Below are 12,847 nucleotides of genomic sequence, written 5' to 3'. Positions count from 1 at the left end.
GTCGAGGGGGCAGTAGGAAGAGGTGTCCTCGAGTTGGCTTTTGGCTTCAGCGATGTAGAGGTCAGTGCGCCTGACTACCACTGCGCCCCCTTTATCCGCTGGCTTGATGGTGAGAATGGGATTGGAGCAGAGGGATTGGAGGGCTGCGTGTTGTGAGGGTGAGAGGTTGGAGTGGGGGAGGGGGGTAGACAGGTTGAGGCAGTTAATGTCCCGGCGGCAGTTGGAAATAAAGAGGTCGAGGTCAGGTAATAGGCCAGCACGGGGTGTCTAGGTGGATGCAGTGTGTTGGGGATGGGCGAAGGGGTCCCCGGAAGGTGGGCGGGAATCCTGATTGTGAAAGTGAGCTCGGAGGTGGAGGCGACGGAAGAATTGTTCGACATCACGGCGTGTATTAAATTCATTGATGCGTGGACGGAGGGGGATGAAGATGAGTCCTTTGCTGAGGACTGATCGTTCGTCCTCCGTGAGGGGGAGGTCTGGAGGGATGGTGAAAACCCGGCAGGGCTGGGAGCTGGGGTAATCCTGTTAGACTGTAATCTGGTGTTGTGTGATTTTTAACTTGGTCCACCCCAGTCTCATACCAGCACTTCCACATCATGAATAGGCTAGGGCTGTGTTCCTGGGAGCGGTCCTCAAGGCTGAGGAGTAACCTTATAAAATCATGAGGGGCATAGATAGGGTAAATAGTCAAGGTCTTTTCGCTGGGTTGGGGGAGTCCAGAGCTCGGGGGCATTATTCAAGGTGAGAGGTAGGTGGAAAGATTTAAAAGAGACCTAAGGGGCAATGTTTTCAAACAAAGGATGGTGTGCTTATGGAATGAGTTTCCCAGAGGAAGTGGTGGAGGCTGGTACAATTACAGCATTTAAAAGGCATCTGGATGGGTATATGAATAGGCAGGGTTTAGAGGGAAATGGGCGAAGTGCTGGCGAATGGGACTAGATTAATTTAGAATATCTGGTTGGACTGAAAGGTGTGCTGTACATCTCTATGACTCTAAATGAACCTGCATGATAATTATATACAGTGTTTGCCGAGCATTGGCGTTGTGAAAAATACTTTGCAAGTGATAAAGTCTCATGAAGCTGTAAATATCAGATGTTCAAAATTGGAATAATGTTTGGGAATAAACAATATGCAGAATACAGTGAAGTACAGAATTTTTTTTTGTAGGTTCCGTCTTGATATCTACCGCTGCCTGTCTAGTCCATCGTTGATCATGCTTACAGAGGAGGATCCTATACTAAGAGCTTTTGAACTCAGCGCAGATTTGAAGGAACTGAGCCTCGTGGAGGTGGAATTTAGGTACAAATGTTAGAGAGAAGTGATGTAAAATACCCAAAATGTAAGCATTAACATTCAATCATAGTGAAATCAACAAATATATAACAAACACAGGATAGTTGTGTGGACTCATATATAAATGGATATACTTTTCCCTTCTCCTATCCCTCAACTATTATGTCTAATGTGATTTATTAAATCTGGGCTTCATATTCCCTACTGTGTCAAAACTCTGACTCTTTGTCTGTATTTTGCCTGAATCATTCAAAGAAAAAGTCAAGGAAGCTGACCACAAGCAAATGAAGAAAATTATTAACACATCAGAAAATTTCATACAATTAGTACTACTGCAAGGAAGCACAAAATCTTTATTTAGTTTCCCTCCTGTGCAGTCAAAACTGACACTGCTGTGTTCTTGCAGGCACATGACAGAGAGCACAATGGCTTAACAATTAACCAATGACTTGTTGCACCATGAATTTAACACCTCCTCAAACATTTAAAGTCTGCTTCTTGATACTTTTTCTTGACTTCATCTGTATTTTTTCTCATATTTTTCTCCTTCAGTAACTTTTGCATCCTATGTTTATCTTATTGATTGTGCTTATGCACGTTTTATGTTTCTTTCTTGACCATTTGTGCCTCACCAGCACCTGTTGTCCATTATGATGCTTCAATTCTTGCTGCATTTTTTAATCCAATTTTAACAGCTGTGCTCAGTTCTATTATTCAAAGTTTGGGAGAAGATTTGTAGCTCGGGTGCTCGTTGTTGTGGTTCTGTTTGCCGAGCTGGGAATTTGTCTTGCAAACGTTTCGTCCCCTGTCTAGGTGACATCCTCAGTGCTTGGGAGCCTCCTGTGAAGCGCTTCTGTGATGTTTCCTCCGGCGTTTATAGTGGCCTGTCTCTGCCGCTTCCGGTTGTCAGTTCCAGCTGTCCGCTGTAGTGGCCGGTATATTGGGTTGGACAGCTGGAACTGACAACCGGAAGCGGCAGAGACAGGCCACTATAAATGCTGGAGGAAACATCACAGAAGCGCTTCACAGGAGGCTCCCAAGCACTGAGGATGTCACATAGACAGGGGACGAAACGTTTGCAAGACAAATTCCCAGCTCGGCGAACAGAACCACATCAGTTCTATTATCTACTTCGAGAGATTGCTTATTTCACTGCCTCTCCCCCTCCATTTTTGGCACACAGTCATAGAATCCTACAGCACAGAGACAGGCCCTTTGGCCCAAACTAGTCCATGCCGACCAAAATGTCCACCTATGCTAACACCATCTCCCTGCACTTGGCCCATATCCCTCTAAACCCCACCTATCCATGTATTTGTCCATAAATGTTGTTAATGTACCAGCCTCAACAACTTCTGCTGGCAGCTCATTCCATGGCAAAACACCCTCCGTTGTTTAAAAAAAAAGTTGCCCCTCAGGTTCCCTTTTATTCTTTCCCCTCTAACCTTAAACTGATGCTCTCTAGTCCATGATTCCCCAACCCTGGGGAAAAAGGCTGAGTGCACTTACCCTATCCACTTACCCTGCTATAAGAGCTCTCCCCTCAGGCTCCTACGCTCTTAAGAAAACGTGCTAGCTTGACCAACCTCTCCCTATAACACAGACCGTTGAGTCCTGGCAACATTCTTGTAAATTTCGTCTGCACTCTTTCCAGCTTAATAACATTCTTCCTATAACAAGGTAACCAAAACTGAACACAATTCTCTAAGTTAAAAATCGCACAACACCAGGTTATAGTCCAACAGGTTTCTTTGGATGTACAAGCTTTTGAAGCACTGCTCCTTCGTCAGGTAGCTACGATGAAGGGGCAGTGCTCCGAAAGCTTGTACTTCCAAATAAATCTGTTGGACAATGACCTGGTGATGTGTGTTTTTTAACTTTGTCCACTCCAATCCAACAGCAGCACCTGCACATCAACAATTCTCCAAGTGCGACCTCACCAGCCTCCTGTACAACTGCAGCATAACTTCCAAACTTCGATACTTGGTGCCCTAACTGATGAAGGCCAGTATGCCAAAAGCCGACTTCATTGTCCTGTCTATCTGTGACTCCACTTTCCGAGAACCATGCACCTGAATTCCAAGATTCCTCTGTTCCACTACACTCCCTAATGCCCTAACATTCACCTTGATTTGACTTTCTAAAATTCAAGACCTCAAACTTACCTATATTAAACTCCATTTGCCATTTTTCAGCCCACTTCCCCAGCTGATCAAGGACCTGCTGCAATTTCTGACAGCCTTCCTTACTGTCCACAATATTGCCTATTTTAGTGTCATTTGCAAATTTACTAATCATGCCTTGTCCATTCTTATCCAAATCATTGATATAGATAACAAACAGTAATGGGCCACGCACTGACCCTTGAGGCAGTCTGCTAGTCACAGGCTTCCAGTCTGACAAGTATCCTTCCAATACTACCCTGTGCATCCTATCATCAAGCCAATTGTGTATACAATTTACCAGCTGTCCCTGGATTCATTCCGATCTAACTTTCCAGAACAGCCTCCCCTGTAGAACCTTATCAAAGGCCCTACTGAAATCCATACGGACTATGTCTATCTTCAACTCTGTCCTTGTCAACCTTCCTGGTCACTTCATCAAAGAACTCTAACAAATTTGTGAAGCATGATCTCTCACGCACAAAGCCATGCTAACTGCTCCTAATCAAACCCTGTCTTTCCAAATTAAAGAGTGTGGTGCTAAAAAGGCACAGCTGGTCAGGCAGCATCCAAGGAGCAGGAGAGTCAATGTTTCGGGCATTATCAGGAATGAGGCTTGTGGGCCAAGGGGGCTGAGAGATAAATGGGAGGGGGTGGGGCTTGGGGAGGGGTGGCAGGTAGCTAGGAATGTGATAGGTAGATGAAGGTGGGGGTGAACGTGATAAGTCAGAGAGGAGGGGGGAGCACATAGATGGGAAGGAAGATGGATATTCAAGAGGGTTGGAAGGTTGGGACTCGTATAAAGTGGGGGGTGGGGAAATGGAGAACCTGGTGAAATCGCATTGATCCCATGTGTTGGAGGGTTCCAAGGTGGAAAATGAGGCGTTCTTCCTCCAGGCGTTGGGTGGTTACTGTTTGGTGATGGAGGAGGCCCAGGACTTGCATGTCCTTGGCGAAGTGGGAAGGGGAATTGAAGTGTTCAGCCACAGGACGTGTCCCAGAGATGTTCTCAGAAACAATCTGCAAGTTGTCTCCCCAATGTAGAGGAGACCACTTTGGCGCCATGGATGCAGTAGATGACGTGTGAGGAAGTCATTGAGTCATAGTCATACAGAAGTACAGCATGGAAATAGACCCTTCAGTCCAACCCATCCATGCCGACCAGATGTCCCAACCAATCTAGTCCCACCTGCCAGCACACGGCCCATATCAGGAGCTTATATTGTACAGAGTGATATAGCAGCCTGGATAGAAGGTTGTTTTCTGCCAGCCAACCAATGTATATCTAAATCAGTTTTTTTTTTCAGATTAGCAGGGTGTGAAGAGTGGTGCCCTATAAAGGGTCTGTGCTAGGTTCTCAATATTTTAAATTTTTTACCAATGACTTAGATGGGATCTAATGCAGTGGCATCCATTGGATAGTCTTGATTCCATTATTTGTCCTGTATGTATTTCAAATCATGGAGATTAATAATTAGAATTGGTTGTAACTGGGTTGTTTCAGAAAGATATTCAGCCATTAATGAAAAGTTCATTATAAATTCATGTGACTCAAATATTCGACCTACCTGAATGGTTTTGGTGGCAAGATGCTGAAAAGTGTCTTGTCAAGTGTTTTCCGAATTTTGTTGCGACCACCTGATACTGTGTTGGCTTTCATCTTCTTGTTACTCTTCTCAGAATACAGGTAAATTTCTGTTGGATTTGGAAGGATCCTTCGGGGTCTTGGATGTAGGTGAAGGGGAAGGTGTTGTTGCAGGTTTTGCACTTCTCACGATGTGAGGGGAAGGTGCCAGGAGGGTAGGGTGAGTTGGTGGGTCGTGGAACTGGAGGGAATGGTCTCTGCGGAATGCAGGTAGGGGTGGGGAGAGAAATATATCTCTGGTGGTGGGGTCTGTTTGTAGGTGGTGGAAATGGCAGAGGATGATGTGGTGTATCCGGAGTTTGGTAGGGTGGAAGGTATGGGAAGTGGAGGAGATGCACTGGAGGGCATCATTGACCACATGGGAATCTGAAACGTCGACTCTCCTGCTCCTCGATTGCTGCCTGACTGGCTGTGCTTTTCCAGCACCATACTCTTTGACTCTTATCTCCAGCACTTGCAATCCTCACTTTCTCCTGTTTTTCCAAATACATGTATATCTTATCTCTCAGAATTTTCTCAAGGAACTTACCCACCACAAATGTTAGGCTTACTGGTCTATAGTTCCCAGGGTTTTCTTTGTAGCCCTTGTTGAAAAAGGGCACAACATTCGCTACCCTCCAGACTTCTGTGGCCTCACCCATGGCTAACGTTGATACAAAAATATCAGCCAAAGACCCTGCAATTTTTTCTCTAGCCTCTAGCAGTGTTCTTGGATATATCTGGTCAGGGCCAGGAGATTTATCCACCTTCATGCATACTGATACATCCAACACCACCTCTACTGTGATATAATTTGTTCCCAAGATATGACCACTAACTTTTCCCAAGTTTTCATGTCTTTCTCCACAGTAAACATGGAGGAAAAATATTCATTGAGGACCTCGTCCATCTCCTGCGGTTCTACTCATACATGTCTGCTTTGGTCCTTGGGAGGGATCCTATCGTGTCTCTAGTTATTCTTTTTCCTTTAATATACTTAAAGAACCACAGTGAAAGATCATCTTCAGTAGTGACTCCAACATACTGGACATGAATCAAGGTGTTCTGTGAATATTGCTAATAAAAATCTCCTTAATATTGCCAAGAAAATCTATTGCTGCTAGTACAGTTTGACTTCCTTGGAGAGATAGTGGAACAGTTGTCACCTGACTGTACTGATATTTCAGAGGCCCTGGCTAATGTTCTGGTGATGTGGATTCAAATCCTACCATGGCAACTGGTGGAATTTGTATAGGGAATGATTATTAAGCAATCATTGATTGTTGGTTAACTGTTGTCCTTTAGGGAGGGAAACCTACCATCCTTGCCCAATCTTACTTACATGTGACTTCAGTCCCATAAGAACGTGATTAACTCTTTACTGCCCTCTGAAATGGCCCTATCAAGATGCTCAGTTCAAGGCCAATTAGATAGGTAACAAATGCTGACCTTGTCCATATCCCATAAAGGTCTCCTGGTGCTACCAGGAAGCACCTGTTCTGGTGTTGTTAAGTTTGGCTGTACTTTGTTATTATGTCATCAAAATTTCACTCTCGCCATATGGTACATGAGCTTGTCTTCTCCAACAATTTTGATTAGATTAGATTCCCTACAGTGTAGAAACAAGCCCTTCACCATAAGTTCCAACTTATGATGTTGTAGAAACTCATCAATCATGAGGCATACACATTCTACTATAGTGGGAGCCTTTATTTATATAATGTAGGATATACAATAATCAGATTGTGGCAAGACAAAAATGAAACTATGGTTTACATAAAAACAAACCACCAGTGAGGTCGACCTCTGTAACTCCAATTACTCATTGAAGTAGAAATTTGTCTTCGTCACTAATGTGTGCCCTGTTTGTTCTATGATCAATTTCTTTGATTTATTGAAACTAATTATGACTCTCCTCCCACACTCCCACTGCCACCATTTTTTTACAATCACAGATTATGACTGTCTTCCATTGAGGGCTTTTTTTGGTAAACTCTTTATTAATCGCATAGCTGAGGCCACTGACCTCTGGTTTTGTGGAACAGCTCTGCAGAGTGCAATCTCTCAAAACACTGAGCAAATGTCAGAAATATTCATATTAAAAAACAATTTTTAAAATTTATTGACCATAATGTCATGGTCCTGCCCACCATCCAGAGTTATACAGTCATGGAGATGTATAGTTTGGAAACAGACCCTTCAGCCCAATCCGTCCATGCTGACCAGATGTTCCAACCCAATCTAGTCCCACCTGCCAGCACCCGGCCCATATCACTCTAAACCCTTCCTATTCGTATACCGATCCAAATGCCTCTTAAGTGTTGCAATTGTACCAGCCTCCATTACTTCCTCTGGCAGCTCATTCCATACACATACCACCCTCTGTGTGAAAAAGTTGCCCTGTAGCTTTCTTTTATATCTTTCCCCTCTCAGCCTAAACCTATGCCCTCTAGTTCTGGATTTCCCGACCTATTTATCCTATCCATGCCACTCATAATTTTGTAAACCTCTATAAGGTCACTCCTCAGCCTCCGACGTTCCAGGGAAAACAGCCCCAGCCTCTCCCTTTAGCTCAAATTCTCCAACCCTGGCAACATCCTTCTAAATCTTTTCTGAACCCTTTCAAGTTTCACAACATCCTTCTGATAGGAAGGAGACCAGAATTGCACACAATATTCCAACAGTGGCCTAACCAATGTCCTGTACAGCCGCAACATGGCCTCCCAACCTGTGTGATCAATACTCTGAACAATAAAGGAAAGTATATCAAACGCCTTCTTCACTATCCTATCTACTTTCAAGGAGCTATGAGTCTGCACTTCAAGGTCTCTTTGTTCAGCAACACTCCCTAGGACCTTACCATTAAGTGTATACGTCCTGCTAAGATTTGCTCTCCCAAAATGCGGCACCTCTCATTTATCTGAATTAAACTCCATCTGCCACTTCTCAGCCCATTGGCTCATCTGGTCCAAAAGGTGGGAGGTCAGGTAAGCGGAGCTGAGGCCATGAAGATCAGCCACGGTCTTACTGGATGGCAGAGCAGGCTCGAGGGGCCAGATGGCCTACTCCTGCTTCTAGTTCAGAGTTCTTGCTATACCAAACTCGGCTGTTGCATTTGTCTTCAAATCAGCAGTCATTAAACTTTGTAAATAATTCATTAGATAACATGCTTTACAATATCCTGCAGATGCGAAAAGTCTATTTAAATTCAAGTGTTTTCTCTCTTCTGACACATTGAACATTCCTTTAATGATTTATGTGACTGAAATATGTTTAACTAAACCAATTTGTTTGTAAATATTTTCAGGAGTGACTATGAGGAACTAGCACAGCAGTGTAAGACCTTTGCAAAAGATCTCCTAGCACAGGCACGGAATTCCCGTGAATTGGAGGTTATCTTAAATCATACATCCAGCGATGAACCTATTGACAAGAGAGGATTGCTTGAGGAGAGGATGAACCTAAGCCGACTTAAACTAGCAATTAAGTACAACCAAAAAGAGGTATGTATTCTAAAATCTGTATAGCAGCATTGCTACTCAGTTGTACAGAGAATTAAAAGTGTAAATAATATTGGAGAGACAGTAGTGTGATGATAATGTTACTGAACTAATAGTCCAGAGACCCACATTCTGGCAATAGGGGTTCAAATCCCATCATGGCAGTTGGTTGAAGTTAAATTCAGCTAATTGAAAAGCTCTTCTTAGGGCTGTTGTGGTGCAGTGGTATTCTCACTACCTGTGTGCCAGGAGGCTTGACCACCTGCTCCAGAGGAGTGTAATATCCTTACTTGGCCTGGCCATGTGACTCCAAGCCTACTGCAATGTGGTTGACACTTCTCTCTGAAATAGCCTAGTAAGCCACTACATTCATAGAATCATACGGGACAGAAAAAGCTTTTTGGCCCATCGAGTCTGCACCAGCCTATCAATGTAAATCCCACTTTCCTGCACTTAACCCAGAGAGTTGACTATTGTGACCTTTCAAATGCTGATCCCATTACTTTTTGAAGGTTAAGTTTCCATCCTCTACTACACTGTCAGGTAAGGCATTCTCCGATTCTCATCATCCTCTGGGTGAAAAACAGTTTCCACAAATCTCCTTGAATCTTCTACCCTTCACCTTAAAATTAGGCCCTCTTGTTATTGACTTTTCATCTAAGGGGACCAATTGCTTCCTATCCACCTTGTCCATGTCCCTCATAATCATATATACCTCAATCAAGTCCCCTCTCCATCTTCTCTGCTCCAAAGAAAACAACCTGAGCTTATATGCCTCTCTTCATTGCTGAAATGCTCCATCCCAGGCAACATCCTGGTGAATCATCTTTGCAGCCTCTCTAAAGCAATCAGATCCATCTTGTAGTGCGGTGATCAGAACTGCACACAATATTCCAGCTGTGGCCTAACCAAAGTTCTGTACTGCTCCAACATTAATGCTCTGTTATAATCTGTCCATTGACTCATAAATATCCCGTATGCGTTCTTAAATACCCTATTAACCTGTCTGGTTCAATTAGGGGTGGATAACAAATGCTCGTCTGACTGGTAATGCCTACATTCCATTGAAGAATGAAAAGAAATGCATCAATATAAAAATGTGGACAGAACCTCTCAAGCAGCTTTCATACAGGGCACCCTTTGCTGGTGACCTGGATATGTGACCTAGTAGAAGAATCAAGAGTCATGGGTAGATTATGTTATTCTAAAAATGCCAAAACGCATTTTGCATCTTGGATATTGGCCAACAAAAGGAGAGATGGAAAAGGGGAGCCAGCGGTACAGAATGTTTTTGTGGATGCTATCAGCCCTTTGTATATTTATGTTACTCCATCCTATTGATGATGCTATCAGGGATGGGAATGTCGCACTGTGGGAATCCCACTCTTCCCGCCCGAACCTTCCCAACACCTTGAGCCGCGGATAGGGGATTATGCCCTAAACTGGACCTACCCAAGGACTCTCAGCATCTATGTCTAACCAAATTGCCTCACTTCTTGCTCTGTTTCCAAGAGAAATACTGTTTTCATAAACGAATTCATGTTAAGAAGTAATGTCCAGTAAATGTACTGTATGAGGTGGGGAATTATAGTGTAAGCTTCTAAGTCTACAGTTGACTGTACTGAGTTCCATTTTTCTATATATCCTACAGTTTGTGGCTCAGTCCAATTGCCAGCAGTTTCTGAACACAGTCTGGTTTGGGCAGATGGCAGGCTACCGGCGGAAGCATACCTGTAAGAAGATTCTGACTGTTCTTTCAGTTGCCACCCTATGGCCAGTGTTGTCCCTTTTTTACCTGCTCGCACCAAAGTCTCGAGTAGGACGAATTATTCACACTCCTTTTATGAAATTCATCATTCACAGTGCATCATACTTTACATTTCTACTGTTATTGAACTTATACTCACTGGTGTACAACGAAGACAAAAAAAACACGATGGGCCCAGCACTAGAGATGATCGACTACCTCCTGATTACATGGATAACTGGTAATCAAGTTATAATGGATCTAGTTTGTTGTTTCACTTGATGTTGCTTACTGTCTCTCACTGGCTGTGTCACATCGATGTCTTGCTTTCTCTTTCACTCTCCCTGCCCATAGATTAGATAGTTGTCAGTGAGTATGACTTTAACTCTATTAATTTGTTATAGTTTTAAACTCAGGACAGTTTAATAGTATGTAAACTAATTTGACACTGATAGGGAGCAGCGTATCTTATTTGTTTTACTCTGCATCATCTGTTGGGAGGTAAAAGAGAAGTTTTACATAAACGTGCTTGCACCTCCTTGAATTGAGTTATAGAGTCATGGAGATGTACAGCATGGAAACAGACCCTTCGGTCCAAACCGTCCATGCCAACCTGATATCCCAGCCCAATCTAGTCCCATCTGCCAGCGCCCGGCCCATATCCCTCCAAACCCTTCCTATTCACATGCCCATCCAAATACCTTTTAAATGTTGCAATTGTACCATTTCCTCTGGCAGCTCATTCTATACACGTACCACCCTCTGTGTGAAAAAGTTGCCTCTTAGGTCTTTTTAATATCTTCCCCCTCTCACCCTAAATCTATGCCTAGTTCTGGACTCCCCGACCCCAGGGAAACAACTTTGTCTATTTATCCTATCCATGCCCCTCATAATTTTGTGGACCTCTATAAGGTCACCCCTCAGCCTCCGATGCTGCAGGGAAAACAGCCCCAGCCTGTTCAGCCTCTTCCTATAGCTCAAATCCTCCAACCCTGGCAACATCCTTGTAATTCTTTACTGAACCCTTTCAAGCTTCACAACATCTTTCCGATAGGAAGGGGACCAGAATTGCACGCAATATTCCAAAAGTGGCCTAACCAATGTCCTCTACAGCCGCAACATGACCTCCCAACTTGTGTGCTCAATACTCTGACCAATAAAGGAAAGCATACCAAATGCCTTCTTCACTATCCGATCTATCTGCGACAATGAATAGCTCAGTTCAATTCTCCAAATACCCATGTTTTTCACTGAGTTTGTACCAATTTATAGTTGAAACTGCTTTGCTTCAGAATAAGATAATTCTTTAACTCTACAAGAGAGAAACTGGAGCAGTAAGAGAATGCTGACAATTTCCAGCAATGGCTCAGTACTTCAATCTCACTAACAACCATTTAGTTTTGGTGGGTTTTCATATTTAAAGATTGATTGTTATTTCCTGTTGAATGCAGAGTTTGTATTCAGAGCTTGATAAAAAAAAAGTTCAAATCGTAATCTTCAATCGGTAATAAAATACATACATGGAAAGGAAGTATTTTGAAGGGCTGTGGGGGGGAAAAGCAGAGCAGTGGGATAATTGATAAATTTCAAAGATGAGATACAGGCACAATGAACCAAATGACAACTTCTTATACTGTATGATTCTATAATAACACAAAACTGATTTTGGTACAGGATTTAAGTGTATAGAGGAATGTGCCACACAGGCAATAGCATTATGAAATTTACCTCCATAATGGACCAGTATTAGTCAATTAGCTTTTTTTTCTAACCTATTATCTGAATGCATGCAGACATATTATAATTCTAAGAGCAGCATGTACTAGCAGGTAATTAACATTTGGATGCTAGCAGCTGGGGTGTATTACTTCTTGCAAAGTACTGTTTGTCGTCCTGATGGTGGATTGGTGATTTCGCTATTGTGGGGGAGTTTGTGATAGAGCAGAGGAGTTGCTCACAGCTGCTGAAAGAATTTGTCAAAACACTATTGAGAGGTGTACCTGGAGAGAGTGAAGTTTTTTTTCCTGGCTTCCAGGAAAATAAATAAATACTGTTTTTCTTAAGCCACTGCAGATAGATAAGTAAATGTTATTAGTTCCACTCACACCGCAGTTATATACATAAATACATTTAAAATGGCTTAGTAACGTAGCAGGGACTTCCATCATTTTATTTATAATTGAACATTTGACCTTTGATATAAGCATTCTTTTTTGTGGTTGTATAATTCTTTGTCATGTCTTCTCTGTATCCAGTGTCTTTCTATTTCTTGCTGTTATACATATTTTCTCGATCAAACAATTAATATAAACATATTAATGGACATTTAAAAAATTTGCATATGCTCCAGTACACTTCACAAGTTGCAACCCATCATTTTAAACCAACAGTTTTTCTTTTTATATACAGCTTTTAATGTTCAAATATTACCTTCTGTTTCCTTTATCGTTTCAGAAAACAACGAATTCACATCTATTCAGTGGCTTATCATATGTCTGCAACATCCCAAAACATTTTA

At 42.7% G+C, this 12,847-nt stretch overlaps 1 protein-coding gene across 3 annotated transcripts in view; it reads left to right on the top strand.

Annotated features, from left to right (window-relative positions):
• trpc1 (transient receptor potential cation channel, subfamily C, member 1) overlaps positions 1-12,847 on the top strand; it is a 93,669-nt gene that overhangs the window by 29,549 nt on the left and 51,273 nt on the right. For 2 of the 3 annotated variants that reach the window (XM_043702775.1, XM_043702774.1), the window contains exons 5-7: positions 1,171-1,302; positions 8,390-8,585; positions 10,234-10,570. In XM_043702775.1, coding sequence (XP_043558710.1) covers positions 1,171-1,302; positions 8,390-8,585; positions 10,234-10,570 — 665 coding nt within the window. The remainder of the gene's footprint in view (positions 1-1,170; positions 1,303-8,389; positions 8,586-10,233; positions 10,571-12,847) is intronic. The other variant, XM_043702776.1, reaches the window with a different exon arrangement.

The sequence above is a fragment of the Chiloscyllium plagiosum genome, chromosome 13 (genome assembly GCF_004010195.1).
Source record: "Chiloscyllium plagiosum isolate BGI_BamShark_2017 chromosome 13, ASM401019v2, whole genome shotgun sequence".
Classification (NCBI taxonomy): domain Eukaryota; kingdom Metazoa; phylum Chordata; class Chondrichthyes; order Orectolobiformes; family Hemiscylliidae; genus Chiloscyllium; species Chiloscyllium plagiosum.
The sequence above is the reverse complement of the archived record's forward strand: the minus strand, read 5'-3'. Positions and strand labels throughout refer to the sequence as shown.